Source organism: Sturnus vulgaris, chromosome 15, assembly GCF_052056855.1.
Source record: "Sturnus vulgaris isolate bStuVul1 chromosome 15, bStuVul1.hap1, whole genome shotgun sequence".
NCBI classification, from domain to species: domain Eukaryota; kingdom Metazoa; phylum Chordata; class Aves; order Passeriformes; family Sturnidae; genus Sturnus; species Sturnus vulgaris.
In genome coordinates, this window is record NC_142257.1 from 3,466,342 (window position 1) to 3,482,755 (window position 16,414).

A 16,414-nucleotide genomic window follows, 5' to 3' on the forward strand; every position below is an offset into this window, starting at 1 on the left:
TTAACTGGCTACAACTGCTCAGGGCTGTTATGTTTGGAAACGGAGATGGTGCGATGAGCCACAAAACTCATTCCCACAGGCTCACTGACAAAGCATTTTCCAAGTCAAATTATAAGTCCTAACAGGTTTCTATAAAGAGAATTACTGAAGCAGTGCTAAAAACCCCACTGCTTTATCTCAGCCAGTGATCTAGTGAAGCATGCAACTCCACCTCTGATTCAGAACAGCCAAAGGAGGCTGCCAGAGAGCACAGAAGTTTTTTAGCAGTGCTGCAATCCACATCAGGAGAGGGCTGTGCTGCTGAACAAATCCCACACCAGAGCCCAGATTCTTCTGCCTTCCAGAGCTGTCCAGGGCAATAGAAGCAGCAGGCCACACCCCAGCATAGAAGAGAGCCTGGAAACTCATGGCAGTTTATAAACTACGCTGCTGTAAGGACACAAAGAATCCCTTGCCTGGCTGCCTTGCTGCAGTCAGTCTCACAGAAGCTGTCAAAGTACAAATCCAGGCATAAAGGAATATTTTGTACTGTGCAAATTCAAAGAAATAAAAACATATTACAGAAAACAGCTCTTTCACCTTCTGTTTGTAGCCTTTTTCCTTTTGCTTCCCTCTTTTCCGGAGAACAGGCAGCTCTTCAAACTGATGTCTCCCTTCAAAGAGGACAATAGCTTTCCCAGCAACCCAGGCTTTCTCTGAAGGTTCTCCTAAGGCATCCACATAGTACTCTCGGTATGGTTTCTGATTGGAAACTATTTCAAGAAATTTAACAGAATTAACCCCTTGTATGCAACAGAATAAAGACACAAAAAGAGGCACAGAAAACAGTAACAACTTGAGAGGTAATTTTCAATTACATTTTGCTTGAAAACATTCCCCATAAATGCCAGTTCTGGAGATTTCTACTCACAACTAAGGGAGACCCCTTTAGTTCCTGCTGTCTATATTCCAGATTGCTACTCTATTTTTAAGTTGTTTGGGCTTTTTTTCTTACAAACAATTGATTAACATGCCTACGATTGGTCATCTTCCTACAGCAAAGACTGCTTGCAAAAAGGAAAAAAAAAAAAAAAAAAGGCAAAAATATCTAAGTATTTTTTCCTTGAGAGACACAACACACCAGGCAGAACATTTCTTTTTTGCTACTCCCTGATTAATGATTAAACAGTCCAGAGCACTTGACCGTTGGGAAAACACAACAGTGCTGGCAACACCCAGAACTGACATCCTTCTGGATAGGATTTACTCACACAGGTTGAGCCTCCCCCATCACAATACATCCCATCTTGTTCAATGTTTTAATACCAAACAAAGTCTTATTTAGGACACAAAACATGAACAGCAGCATTTAAACAAACACATGCACACACGCTGAAAAGATTAGGTGCAACATGACACAACATTAGTTGCAATGACTCTCTCCACACTTCAGGCACAGAGGTGCAGAGAAAAGAGAAGAAATTCAATCATAAGGGCATATTCAAAGATTCTTCAAAGGTAATTTCTAAGCAAAAATAGTGAACAAACACAGTACAAATAAGAACTGAATCAGTACCGGGTATGCTGGTGGAAAAGGAAAGGTCACAAGCATTAGGACAGAGCAAACACTTGAAAAAAAGGGATATAAACTTCTCCCTGCAGTTTGCTGCAGTGTATTAATCTTCTCCTGGAATCACCATCACCCTCTGAACAGGTAGATTATACTTCCAGCCCATTTAGTTTGTGCTGCCTCTTCCAGGGTGCCAGCAAAATGTGACAGCCTGGCCTTAAGTGATGCTGAAACTGAGATTCTAACCAAGACCACTGAGAGGATGACAAACAACGACCAGAACAACATCAAACCAAGTGCAAAGATCACGGGCTTTATCCACTCCATTCACAGTTCTGGGACTCCAGCCACTAAGTCTACACCTTCCAGCACCAAAAATCTTCCAAGTCAAGAGCTTTCTGAGAGAAAAGGTAAACTGCCTTTAACTGAACACCATTCCTCAAATCCCAAGAGAAGAGCTTTCAGCACAAGTGACAAGATTGAAACAATCTGCCTTGTTTTGAAGGGCTTGTTCCCTTGGCAACAGGAGAGCCCGGGCAGTAGGACTGTGCTTCCTACAGTGCAGCTCTTCCTGCCCAAAAGTGTCAGAGTTCAGATCCACCTGCTTTGCCACCTTGGCATTGGGAAGGGTGGACAAGCAGATTACATACAGCCACAGCTCGAAAATACAACTTTCCCCTGAACTCCATTGGTTTGAACACAGATAAAACAATAATGGGAGAGTTTACATGTGGCTAGAGATCAGGCCTTCCTGGAACTTGCTAACAAAGCTTTACCTCCCTGCAGAATTCCTGTATTAGAAATCCTCACGCACAGGTTAGGAGGGGAATACTGGACAGTTATATTCATTAAATCCTGCCCAAAATTTCATGAAGAGGGATGTGGGGGGACAATATAGATCAGCATATCTTCTGGAAACATCTCCGTCAGGATTTTGAGAGCTGGAAAAAGACTATTTAAAACAGCACATTCAGTATTCTCTAGAAACAGGAAAAATGCCTCCCAAAGGATGAAGGAAGAGGTGAAGAAAGAAGACTTCAGCAACCAGGCTTGGGGATGATGTGAGCACCACTTCATGTCTCTAGAGAAACAGCAATGCCTCTGAGCTGATGGCCACTCAAAAAGAACTCCACTCATGCCCAGCACTTGTGCTTAGGCTGGTAAGGGCCACAAAACCCAGAGACAAATACAGTAGTGAGTGGCAATCTCACCAGTTCAAGGTGTTTCTAGTTGCCCACAGGAAAAAAAAAGAATCAGAAGGGGAAACCAGGAACAAATAAGACTGTTTGTGGCAGTATCCTCACAGCATCTGGTATGATACCAAAAGCAAACAATACCTCACTTCCCTTCTGTTCTCTCCATCATTCACCTGTCTCTGTTTTGATCTTTAAAGACTCTCTTTCTCCATTCCTGGCTCTCTCCTGTGGTCAAGCACACATCTGTCATATTTTCCCATCTCTCCTCCTCACACTCAGCTCGCTCACACCATACTCTAAACATTCACATATGTAGCTCCATCTCTTGGTTTTTCCAGAATTTCCCCTTTACCTTCTTGTGCCAAACAATACCCAAAAATTTCACTTCTGTGCACATGCTCCCATCACACCTTCAGGCACTTAGCAGCTACACTTCACTATCCCGTATTCCACTCCTCATCCTCTCCAGCCTCCTCCTCCAGTTCTCCAAGAATAACTCTCCGTATCCTCACACACTCCAAACTTCCCAGCTCTGCTTCCTCACCTGTTGTACCTCTCTGATCCATCTCCTTTTTCTCTGCATAACTTTTTTGAGAGGCTGCTCTTTCTTCTGCACTGCCCTGAGCTTAGCCCAGCTATTTGTCCTTCCTACAGTCTGGGAAGAAAAGCCTAAATGTCCAACAGCTATCTGTGCCACTTCACCACCCGCAGCCCTTCTTCCTGCCACCTCCCTCACTTAGCTCTACTTTACAGATCCAAGTCTTGTTTTCCACAGCAGAGTCTATTTCTTCCCACCTTTCAAAGGCCAGAACTGCTTTTAAAATTAATTAAAAACTGCAGCATCCTGACATACACAACACCTCCACTTTGTGGTCTGAGTAGATACAGTACCTTTCATTTTTGAGTGACAGTCCAGCACTGGGTCATGACAAATTGTGCATGGCCACCATGGGCGTCTGTTGAACTTGGCCCAAACAAGATCCCCAACTTCATACTTCACTGGAGTAGGTTTCTTCTTAGCTTGGATCTTTGGGGAGAAACCAGAACACAAGAAATCACTAAAGCTCCAGATGCTTTTGAAGAGATTTGCCTCCCCCCCTGTGTGCAGATTACACGGGACAGCAGAGACATTTACATCAAAAAGCAAGTCCTGATTTTACTTAGTGGCTCCTACACCTTCAAAGAACACAATGACTCCCCATTCTTCTGAAAGAACAAAACAGTAAGAGGATTTGAGAAGGTTTTTGTTATTTTTTTAGTAAGCAACATGACCTCTGGTAAATGACTGCACTCAAACTTCGCATATTTCAACAGGTAAATATTTGGAGTCACTAGCAGACCCCATTATTTCACCAACATCAGTTTGTTAATTTTAAAGGTTACAATAAATGGAAAAAGTAGTAGTAAAAGACAGTGAAATCTTCCTGACTGAAACGTGATAAGAACAGCAAATTAAATGTTTATCAATTGGGAAGGACCAAAAAAAAAGGTATCTACAAGTTAGTAACTTTCCTGCTTCTCAGATATGCTCAGGAAAAAGCTTCGCCAGAAAATATTTGAAACCAAAGACAGGTACAATCACAAAAGAATCTTATATGCTGATGTTTAGCTTGTATGAGCAGATCTGGTGTTGCTTTGCCCCAAAACAAGAGAGCAGAAAGGAGAGTAGAACAGCAGTCAGACCCCTCTAGGACAGAGACAGATACACTGACCTTGCCTGTCTCCAAAACCTGCTCACAAGTATTAGCTCTACAGACAAAGTCACCCAAATCCACTCAGTTTCTCAGGGCTGTGCAGCAGGCACAAGAACACCGAAATCTTTCAATACACAACCCCTAAAGCTGTTTAATGCCATTTCTGTGTCACTGCCCAAGAGCTGAGAGCAGATCCCGTGCTGCTTGCAAAGCACGAAGTCTCTCTGGCTGGATGTGCTTTACCAGCAGGACCTCTGCCAAGGAGAGGATCTAGGAGCTTTGGCGCTGTGAATAATTGAGTCAAGACGAGATACAATAGGTATTCACAGGACACAAGAATCCCTGTACCCAGCTGTGAAGTATCCTGCCTGTTTAGCAGCACCCACCAACATGTCCCAGGTGGGTTCAGCATTTTAGGAGCTCCAAGAGGCACTCTAGGTATTTTTCTTGCCAATAAGTACAAGCAATATGTTCCTCATTAAAGCTGTTACAGCACAAACACACACCTTTCTGCTTCACTTCTCCATCCTGCTAACCACCCTGCTCGAGGCACGTCTCTTGCCATTCCCAGTTCAACATCCCAGCAACTAAAACACAACAGACCTCTCTAATAAAAGGTATATTCAGTTTCTCATTGAGTTTTATGGCTCTCCTTCATGTGGTTAAAATACAAAAAGAATAAACTCTGTCACATGAAAAAAAGGCACGTAATGATGCTACAGACTACATTATTGAAATTCTTCTCACTCACTCATCAAAAGCCACGTAATAACTTATTGCTGAGCAGGAGTTCAGGAACAGGGAATGTGAACAGCACCGGGCAGGGAGAGGTTTGCAGCCCCTCTCTGCCATTGCCTTGCTGCAGCCTCTGTGTCTCCAGCTCTATCTGTAAGCACAGGAACCAGAGGTGCCGTCTTGGTTGTTGCTTTTAAAATGCAGATGCACTTTCAGATGCAAACCTCTTCTTTTTCTAGTCTGTTTCCTGCTTGAGTTCTTGTAAATGTGACTTTGGCCTCAAATTTTTTTTACACAGATTTCCAGCCTGGGCTTTGAGAGGCACATGTATATCCCAGCTGATTATCTCCGATGCTGTGCATACACATACAATTGATGTGCATCTTCCTGACAACTGTAACCTGAGCACAGTCACTGGACAGAGCAGTAGAATCTCACTGGAGATTTGCCAGAGCCATTCACATTGATCCACCTGAAGGACACCCACAACACCTGCCCTTAGGCAAGTCTGCATTTAAATCAACTCTTTGTCAACCTCCAGCACCCCAGCCGAGTGAAAAGGTGGCTTTCAAGAAACTATTCAGACAATGCCTAAACCTCTTTCCAAGAAGTCAGCAGCCATTCTCATTCCTGGCCAGTTTCCTCTCTCATTTCCCCAGCATTAGCAGTCAGGTGTTGGACTCACTATCATCCCCCACAAAGTCCCCATCAGTGGGTCACAGAGGCAGATCAGGAAGCATCATGTCCTGAGGGAGAGCCTTGTGACAAGATGCACACAGCAGGTCACTGTCTTGCATATTTTTCCTCTCTACTCTCCCTAAATCCCACCAACCTGTCAGAGATGCTTTAAAATTTTTTTCTTTACATGGGAAAAAAAATCTGCTAGGGACTTTCAGAATGTGTAACACTGAATAATCAACAGCAGAGAAGCAAAAGCAGCAGTTATTGTCCTTCCCAGGACAGTTAAGTACAGTTAAGTCTCTTTGTTTGAACTCTGCAGCATGATAGAAAAATTATAGCTCCAAAGCATATATTTCTTATGTAAGAATACAACGAATTTCACTCCTATTAAAATTAGCATTTACTACGCCAAGATCAAACTGCTGATAAATCTTGATGGCCAAAAATTTAGCCCTGCAGTAACAGTGACTTTCCTGTGAGCTAGGGAAAGCCCAATTTTTTAAAAAAAGACTAACTTCACATGTAGTACCCTACATCCGATCACAGCACTGTTTACCTTCAGAGCATGGAAAAATTCAAGTATTTAAATAAAAAGAAAATTTGTGAGCCACTGCAGATTGGGTAAGAGCCATGTTGTAACTCTAGTGGAGATACACCAAAGAAATTAAACCAGGTAAGAACCTTGGCTAGTGAGGAAGGAAAGGACAGGGCCTTCTCCACTGATGAGGAACAACACAGTTTTGTATTGTCTGATTTCACTTCAAGGGAGTCAGTACTGTCTACTCTGCTATCAAATGTTTGGCATTAATTTGCTGTTCAGATGAGACAAGCCACAGCCTAAACTCGAGATGATATGCAGCACTTCAGATCACTTTGTGCTATTTAGGACAAAACAAGACTGTACCTTGCAGATGTTTTTAATCAAACCCTCTCCACCAAAGACCCAAATGATCACTGTGGAAGGGGTCACAAGCCAAGATTCAGCAGCAGGATGACACAAAAGCCACCTGCAAAGTCACCTCTTGAATTTGTACCGTGCCAACTAAACACACCAGTCTGCAATTCACTAAGTGAAATATTAAACGTTGGTGCTTAACTTCATGAGAAGTAGGGTTTGTATTAGAAAGCCAAGCAAGTACCTTTACCCTCCTGAAACTCTTACCATACAGCAAATAATGAAACATATCAAGCAAAGAAAGCCTAAATTTCCAAGTGTTTTTATTTTGGTAAACATACTGTCAGTCCTCAACTGTCTGTCACCAATCTTCCTCCATTGAAAATAACCACATCATTAAAAAGTGGAAAAAATAATCCTTACCCAGTAACCACTCTTGGCTCTGTCACTAGAAGCTGTTGTTCAATCCATTCATCTTGCTGGAAGAAATGGCATAAAGCAGAAGCCCACAGAGACAATGCTGACAGCCACAGGGTGCATCTTTCCTGCAGCACTGGACATCTCTGAATAAAAATCAGAGCAGTACCAGCCCCTCCAGCACAGCTGGAGATGCAGGTGCAGACACCCCATGTGCCCCAACAGTGTGACCAGGGATGTGACCACCTTGGCAGAGACACAGCAAGACTGAACTGCACACTAAGGAGCAGAGATATGTCTGCTGCTACAGGCAATTTCAAATTTGCAATTTCATACACCCAAAGAGACATCTGTAGAGAACAAGCACTGATATTGTAGCCCTGCACACTTCCAATTCAGACCTGCTTTGGAAAGCCATCGTGGAAATACTTGGCCAAGAAAGCCCTATTACAGTTTATTGCTGACTTAATTATAAACAATGTTACTCAATGAAGCCAGGGACAGAACATGTTTTGCAGAAAGACTGGGGCAGCAAAAGATGGTGTGTAAGGACACTAAGAAAAGCAAAAAAGAAGCCACTGATCCCCCAAAAATAGAGGAAGATCCTGCCAAGCCTGTTTTAGGCACAAACTGGACCGAGTCAAAGCCAAGGATGAAAATAAAAGGAGGCGGCCACATCCAAAGGGTAATTAACCAATACAGTGTAAACAATGACACTAATAACCTTTTCCTCTGAGTGTACAGCAGATACCTGCCCAGGGCCCTGCAGCAGCAGCATGGGGTAGGGATATCTCCTGAGCAGATCTCACCACACTGGTAGCTGCCAGGTAAGTCACACCCCACACATGAGCTGGCCCAAACATCAATGCCAGGGGCAGAAACAGCAACAACTCTGCCCCATAAACTTCCAGTGCTCTCTTCAAAGCTTCTCATTCCCAGGCCAGCATTTTTCGTGCTTCTCTCTGCATTCCATCTATGCTCAGGATAAAGTTGTTCCCAATACCTACTTCTTATCAGTTAGAACTGGAAGCTTGCTGAGGATCAGTCCACAGCCCGTGCCCCCACCACTACCCTGTGCTCCTTTAAGTTTGGTGATCATTAATGTTTTCTTAACAGGATAAGATGACAAGAAGTTCATCTAATTGCTACGAGCCACCACTGCCAGATACAGTTGAACTGGCTGAAGATAAACAGCTTTTTTTACCAGAAAAAAACCTTACCAAAATGAACTTGAGGGAAAGATGACATCTGAAGGTGCCTGGACAGCCTGGGCCAAACAGTTTGCTGGAGAGGGATTTCTTAGAAGGACAGAGTGACAAGACAAGGAAGAATGGCCACAATCTGTGAGTAGGTTTAAATTGAACGTGAGGAAGAAATTCTTCCCTGTGAAGATAGTGAGGCCCTGGTACAGGTTGCCCAGAGATGCTGTGGCTGCTCCTGGACCCCTGGAAGTGTTCAAGATCAGGTTGGATGGAGCTCTGAGCAATCTCATCTAAAAGAAGTTGTCCCAGCCCATGGCAGGACGTTTAAGGCCCCTTCAAACTCAAACTATTCTGTGATTCTATAAAAAAGTTATCCACTAACACAACCAAGCCCACAGCCGGTGTCACAGGTGTCCTGTGCCTAGGACAGGCCACTCCCAGCTCCTGCCATTTCGGTGGAACAGGTTATTCACCCTCTGCACTCACAAAGGAGAGGCAGCAACTGGGGCAAGTTCTCCCCATTAAAATACTCCCAGAACAAGCCTGGAAGGGCATTGCTAAAGCTACCCCAAGTGTCTTCAGGAGATGGAACTTCCCTCCAGCTACAGCACAACCTCATTGAGTTAGCCAAGTGTAGGACAAAGCAGAGCAGTTTTGCACTCATGATTGTCCCTCTGTCCATACAGCTCCTGTCCCAGGGGATCCAGATCCTTTAACTCTTGTCATAGAAATGAAGCAGCAATTGATGCAATTCCCATACAGTGACTGCTGCTGACAGTTAAAAGTTCAACTCCTACCTCTGTACTGCTCTTAAGGAAGGGAGAATGGAAAAAAGTCTGAGTGATCTATGGCTCATTACTTCACTCAGCCCCAACACTTGTGCACTGAGAAATGAACAGACAGAGAGAAGGAGAGAGAGGAATTAGGAAATAACCTTTTTTTGGGAATGCTGCATGGAAAGGTAAAAAGGAGAAGATACTAAGAACAACAACAAAACAAAATTAGTAACTGCTTGTGATGGAAGCCAGAAATAATAACTCTCATTAGCAAAGATTCATGTTTTAAAGAAGCTTTTATGAAACCAAAACCAAATCAGTTGGAAAAAAAACCAAAAAACCCAAGAAAATTGTGAGAAAATTTAGCTTAAGAAATATATGAAACTAAGCAAATAGAGATCAACCAAGTTTCCTCCATACAGAGTACCATTACCAAGCACAGGAGCTTTAAGCCTGTGAGAGAGGCTGCAATGCTGACCCTGCACTTGCTGTGACAAAACTTAGAGGAGTCCTTCCCTGTACAGGGAAAGGAGTAGGCCCAACTGGAGTCCATATGGACAAAACCCCCACCCAAACCACAGCATGCAATGGCATATCTGAAGAAACCAGAGTAATAATCACACTGGCACTTTATGGCAAGCTTCAAATGAAACAGAGCAGCTGGAGAAGCCTGCTGGAAGCCCATGGGCAGCCTGTGTGGCTGGGGACCTGGGGACACGCCCTTCGTCCCAACTGCTCCAGTCTTCCTTCAGCTTCAGCACTGCAGGAAAAAGCAAACAGGCGTCTGACCTACATTCACGTCTGAAAAAGTACACTACCTCTTATCTGGCACCACTATCATCCAGAAGTGTTAAATGCTCACTAATTAAATATTCACTAGCAAAAAATACAGCAGAGATTATGATACAGATCAAACTTCTGTTATCAACATGCTTGTAGGTATTTGCTCTCTTTGGCCAGTTTTTACTACCATTTTTCCAGGGTCCATATGTACATATGAACTACCCTGAAAGGGTAAAATCAAGAGAGCAGATTGGACTATTTTGAGCAATTCCTACATCCTGAATCATTTCTATAAAGCTCAGGAGTTATCCACATATAGATTTTAAATAAAGAATGTATTGACAAGAGAATACCAAGTTTCAGTCCCCAAGATAACTGGGTAACAGCATCCCTGTCTCACTCAGTGGAGATAGTTTTCCTTATGGATTGGATGGAAGAACAGTGCAAGAGAAAGCTTTGGCACTTCAGCATCCTTACTACCAGAACTGCACCTAGCAAGATTTGAGGAAGGCAGGAGGACAAGTGGGAGAGAAGGGGTATGATCTCACCCAGATCGCCAGTGGAAAGAAATTCACAAACACACAGAAGATTTCAGACCACTTCCAGGAGCCTGAAGCAGAGGACAGACTCTCATACTTGCTTATCTGCACATATTTTAAATGATAAACCACATTCTCTTTAAATCTGACTGTCTTAATCAGCACTAATTGTTTCATCGAGCAAGGAAGTGCTGGCATTACCAAAACTTTGCAAATTCTCAAACAACAATTACCTACAAATATCTTCTTATGTCAGAGAACAAGCAAAAAAAACACAAACTGAAACCAGGTCATCAGATTTGTCCCTTTTCAGCCTTACTTTTGTGCTCCTCTATGTATTATCAAATTGCTCACAAGAAAGACATTGGATAAACACAGCGCTCATTTTTCAGACATGAAGTTTCTAAATCCATGAAATGAAAACCAGATTCAAACTATGCAAAATGAAACTTGGCTGTTCTAATTTATATATGTATGCTCTATTCATTACAGCTTAAGCTATAACTAGAATGAAGCAGAACTACAGAACAACATGTACAGTGCAAAGAGTGAATACTGTACTAGACCCTCAACAGCTAAAAAGCGTGAGTTTGAGTTGAACTAAATTAAATTAACTGGCTTGTTGATTGTTTTGGTTTGGTTGTTGATGTTGTCTGGGTCTTTTTAAGTCCATGGGATTTTTTTTAAAGCAAGAAACATTTAAGGGGGGCTTACAAATCTCATTTTCTGCAGAAGTTTTTATTTACACACAGGAAAGGGATAATCCTACTTTGCTAGTTCAAATAAAAAGATGTCCCTCACACAAAACCATAACCTCCTGAAAATGAGGTGGCATTCAGCATGTAAGAAACAAAATTTCTATTCATATAAAATTAAGTTTTAATTTGCACTTAAAACTTTGACTGCTTTTTCTGAATTCCTAATAAAATTGAAATTAGAACCTGAGGAAGGTTCATGCTTCAGGCACCAGGTACTACAAATTTATGCTTCCAAGAGGCTTCTAAACCTTTCTGTGATGAATCCAGTTTCCTAAACATTGTGAACATACTGTGAGAGGACAGCCAACCAGAATCAAAAGGAACCTGACTTGTTTTACTGCTGTCATTTAGAAATCTGCAGGCAGTCATCACATTAGCAGAACAGTAGGAAGTCTGAACAGGTGCTTGGGAAAACCAAACAACAAAGTAACATCAGGGCAAGGGGAGGAACTATTAAAAGGGTGATAACCACTCTACTCCTCACCCTTCTTGTGTTAGGCAACAGCAGGTTTCTATCTTTCCACCAAAAGTGGGAGGGAAAGTCATGAACACACTCCTCCAAAACGAGTGGAACATGGAAGCTTCAAACAGGGCTGAGGGCAAGAGCCTCACTGCACACTCAGCACTGCAGGCACTACAGGAGCTGAAAAAGAAACTGGCAGTTTCCAGTGTGCTGAGACACTACTGTGCAGGAAATTCACTGTTCACTTTTTCCTAAAGAATACCACACCAAAAGGCATTCCATCCTTTGGCTTGGATGCAACACTTGAATTGCTCCACCCAACTCAACACTTCTGGTGTCTCACATGCAAAAGTCAGTGTCTGAAAATATAAAGGAGTCTCCAGTGCATTATTTCTGATGAGTGTCTGAAAGCAAAAAAAAAATTACTCTGCTATTTTATTGCATAATTATTTTACTATAAACCTCTTTTTTCCTGAAGAGCCCAGGAATGGGATGTGCTATCTCCAGCAGCCCCCACAGCTGTCCCAATTACTGCACGTGACCAACAGAACAAGCTCCCTACCAAAAATTCACTCAAAGCTTTTCATGCCAACCCTTCCTACCCCAGTGGCCTACCCATGAGGAGGATGGGAAAACACATGGGGAAGCTCCAGGACTAGAGATGGGCTGCCCTTTCCCTGTGATTGAGCTACCAACAGTGCTCTCAAAACGCTCCCTTCCCTGATGTCACTCATGTGGTCCCCCTTCCACCTACAGCTTTGCTCTTCACCCAGAATCCCAGCAGCATCTCTGCCCCACAGGAACAGCAGGGAATGCTGCTGGAAAAGCCATTCATTCACCTGTGGATTGTGCAGCTCCATCACGGCCAAAGCTACAACCAGTCCAGGCAATGAGTTGGGACAACTTAGCACAAACCCCCTGCTCCAGCTGTGCTAGAGACAGCAGTGAAGGCACCCAGCCAAGACCGGCCTGAACTGAGAGGGAAAGAAGTGATACACAAGGTGACTTTTCTCCCAACTTTGCCATTTTTCCAAAGAACCATGTGAGATAAATCTTGATGATAACCACAAAGAGTCAGCATGTCAATTTTAACAAGTGCTTTACCATCCTTCAGTAGAGGCAAGACACACTGCTGAAATTCCTCTTGGCTTCATCAATGCTTTTGGACACAAGAGAGATGGATGCACACCCAGGCCATCTTTATCTCTGTCGCACATTTAATCACCGCTGCAGAGCTACTGTGAGCAGCCACACTGGAACCAGATTTCTAATTTAACAAGAACAGAGCACTTCAGCTGGCACCTGCTCCAACACACGGCAGCATCTTCCCCTCTCCTGGGCACTGGGGTCAGGAGCACTCACTCAGATCAGCCGAAGCAATGCCTGTGCTCCCACCCAGGACTGAATCAGTGAGGCTCCAAACTTTCCACCTCACAGTTTTCCTCAGCATGGTACCACAGCTCTGCAGCCATGCCAAACCCCCTCGTGTTACCATTCTGCACCAGATGGCTCTGTGCAGACAGAACAAAACTGAGATCAGAAGTTTTTTGGTATTAAAAGTAGCATTCACCTAAACTGGTGAGTTTTTTAACTCCTAGGACAACCCTCTGCCTACTAAGATTTCTTCTCTTTGATGTTTCTATTCCCTTTGCCTTTCTCAATGCCAGAGCAATAACTGAAAAGTAATCAAAATTACTATATATAAGCTGTCAGTCACAGGCAAGAAAAGCAGAAGTATACTTCAAGCAACTGCGCTGAAAATTGATCATCATCCATAACACCAATTTCTGAATCACAAATATATTTTTAAGAAATACCATCTCGATTGTATCTTAGAGAATACTACTTTTGTCTTGGGGCTCAAGTAGCTTGTTGACCATATTCAGAGTTCACCTCTTGAGTGAGCTACAGATTTGTTCAGTCAATTTAGGGAAATTAAAAAAAACCAAAACAAACACATAATAATTGTTGCACATCACACAGTTTAACCCCACTCCTGGGAACAAGCGTGTAATAAGGTGCAACAAGAAGCTGCTACATTGCAAGAGCCAATGAACAAATCCATGACTTCATGCAGAATATGCTGCTCTGAAGTCAAAGGTTACTGCTATAGCATCAAACTGAGCCACTATCATTGATTTTACCAAGGCTTGAAAAGAAGTTGTACCAGGAAAACTTTAATCACTTTACCCTCAATAACCTAAGATTTGTTAGGAGAAAAACGTTCAACTTGTGGGAGATACACTCTTCCAAAAGAAATCACCAGCACGTATAGTCATTTAGCAGAGCCAGCAGCAGAGCCTGACATGCAGCATCCAGCCCAAAAAAAACACCTGCAAAAGCCAATTTAATTGCTACTATTGCCAGACTTATAATGTGAACAGTATATTAACCAGGACATTGCTTAAACAATTTCTCTCCTGCTCAAGTTTTAAAAGTAAGATTTAAATTTAGAAAGCAGAAACTACACAGAGGTTCATCCAGTAAAACATCACTTTTAAAACTGTCCAATCTGCAAGAAAATACCTCTGGTTTTGCTGTTTGCAAACAGACAGGTTCAGCTTCAGAACATGAACCACAAAGGCTTCAGTCATTCAAATTTCACATGGCACACCAAGTATTTTCTAGAGAAACCAAGTCATTTCCTGTAACATAACGTACACAAACAGATATTTCACACCTAATCAGCAATCAGAGAACAAATACAATGAAACAAGGAGAGGAAGGGCAATCTCAGCCAAATGCTATGATAAAACGCTTCCAGGATCCAACCTGCTGTGCAGGAGCTCTGGATCCTACAAAATGCTCCCAACACTCAGAATGAGCTGCTCTCACACCCTCACACACAGCAGGTCCTGCTATGACAGCTCCTCACATCCACCCACTCACACCTCCACCATAGGCAAGTGGCAATGCAGCATCATCACCGTGAAAGCATGAAGTCATTAAGGACCTCAAAAATTTATGGTCAAGCAATAACACAAATCAGGACAGGGCCCTCACTGTGGAAACTCCCATTTTTCTGGACGCTCACCATGGCTGAAATCCTTTATAGGTAAGTTTAGAGCTATTTAAAATATTTTGCCCTTCGGTACAAGGCCTGGTGGGTCCCATCAGGCTGCACAGCAAGGCAAGATCCAGCTACATGCTCTCTTCTATAATATAATACCATCTTCCAAACAGTGTAAATCCGAGTGGCAAAGGGGGATCTGTGCAAGATCAGAGGCATGAGGACAGTAGCACACAGACCCCGTTCTCTCTGGGTGCACAGAGTGGGAAATGATGCTTGCAGCAATCACTGACAGCCAAACAGATTTCATCTCCTCATCAGGAAGATGTCAATTGACCAAGGAAATTTACATTCCCTGCTAAAACAAACCACTGCCATATCTATTGTATCTCAGGGATATAATGTTATCAGTAGTTAGTTACACCTCGGATCAACAGTCTGTAGCAGGAGATTCTTTCAGAAATGTTTACAGGAGTAGCGAGGATCACGTGGCTTTGGTTCCTTCGTTTTATTTTTAGCACAGAAAGAAATGGCACCAAACACGTCAGTTAATAAACCAAGCACCAGAGAAACTCTCACATAGGCAACACCAACAGTTTATAATGAGAGTACACTCCCACAGCTGCAGATCAGAACAGAACTCAAGTTCATCATGGATTAATTCTAGAGAGGACTCTGCTGGCCTTCAGTACTTTTAACACAGTGCAAACAGTGTGATTCTGGTGAAGCAAAAACCTTCCAGGAGCCTTACACACATGCTTCACTCATTCCTCCTACCCAGGCCCTGGAAGCAGCCATTCTTAGGGATAAAACATCTGGCTCTAGATTTCCCTGTACCTCACTTCCTCACTGCCATTACCCAAACATCGCACTCCTGCACCGTGGGAATGGACAATAAGGAAATAACGAAAAGCGACACTGAGCCTCATGCAAGCCTCTGCACATCCTGAAGTCTGAAACCATCAGAGGCCCATGGAGAAAACACCTTGTGAATGCAAAATGTACACACAGCAGGAGTGGCCCAGATGTATCTGAATCCAAGAACTCTCTGCTTCCTCAAACACTCAAGTCTGCAAATCAAATGACTCAAACATACTGTGTGCACAGTAACTAAAAACCAACAAGACAACAAATCCAAGTATTAAGGCATTAAAAGTTACGTTAGAAGAGCAAAATTTCCACGTGAGAGTTCTGCAAGAAACAAGTTCACCTGCTCCAATTCCTCAGCATCTAAATTCAAGCAGTATCTGTGGCACTCAGATCTTCTGTGGCTGTACCCACCCTCCCCAGCACTGGAGTCTGAACTCACCTCTCCCTCCAACTCGATACAACTGTCCAGGGCCTCTGCAACTGGGAAATGCCAGGAGAGAACTACAGACAAACTCACATCAGGATGGTAAAAGACAGAGACATTCAAGAACAACCACTCATTTAAATTTAAATGGCCATAGCCCAACATGTGCATAAGGCAGCAAGCCAGCAGCTGCCAGCAGTCACTGTATCACCACCTCTGGAGAACAAGTCCCAAGAACTGATGTTATCACTTCCTTCTCCAAAACACAAAAATCTGTCAGGAGCTGCTGGGAACTTCAGACACCCCTAAGGGAAGATTAAGCTGGCACTTAAAATAGTTTTAGTTCAGAATATGCACATCTCTCTTTACAACTGAATGGTACCTGAGCAACCTCCCTTGTTTGGGACAATGTCTGAGAGCAG

General features: G+C 43.1%; 1 protein-coding gene across 4 annotated transcripts in view; it reads right to left on the bottom strand.

The window, feature by feature from the left end:
* NSD1 (nuclear receptor binding SET domain protein 1) overlaps positions 1–16,414 on the bottom strand; it is a 59,751-nt gene that overhangs the window by 40,467 nt on the left and 2,870 nt on the right. For all 4 annotated transcript variants that reach the window (XM_088173935.1, XM_014875924.2, XM_088173934.1 and 1 more), the window contains exons 2-3: positions 3,637–3,772; positions 580–752 (exon numbers count right to left, since the gene is read on the bottom strand). In XM_088173935.1, coding sequence (XP_088030061.1) covers positions 580–752; positions 3,637–3,772 — 309 coding nt within the window. The remainder of the gene's footprint in view (positions 1–579; positions 753–3,636; positions 3,773–16,414) is intronic.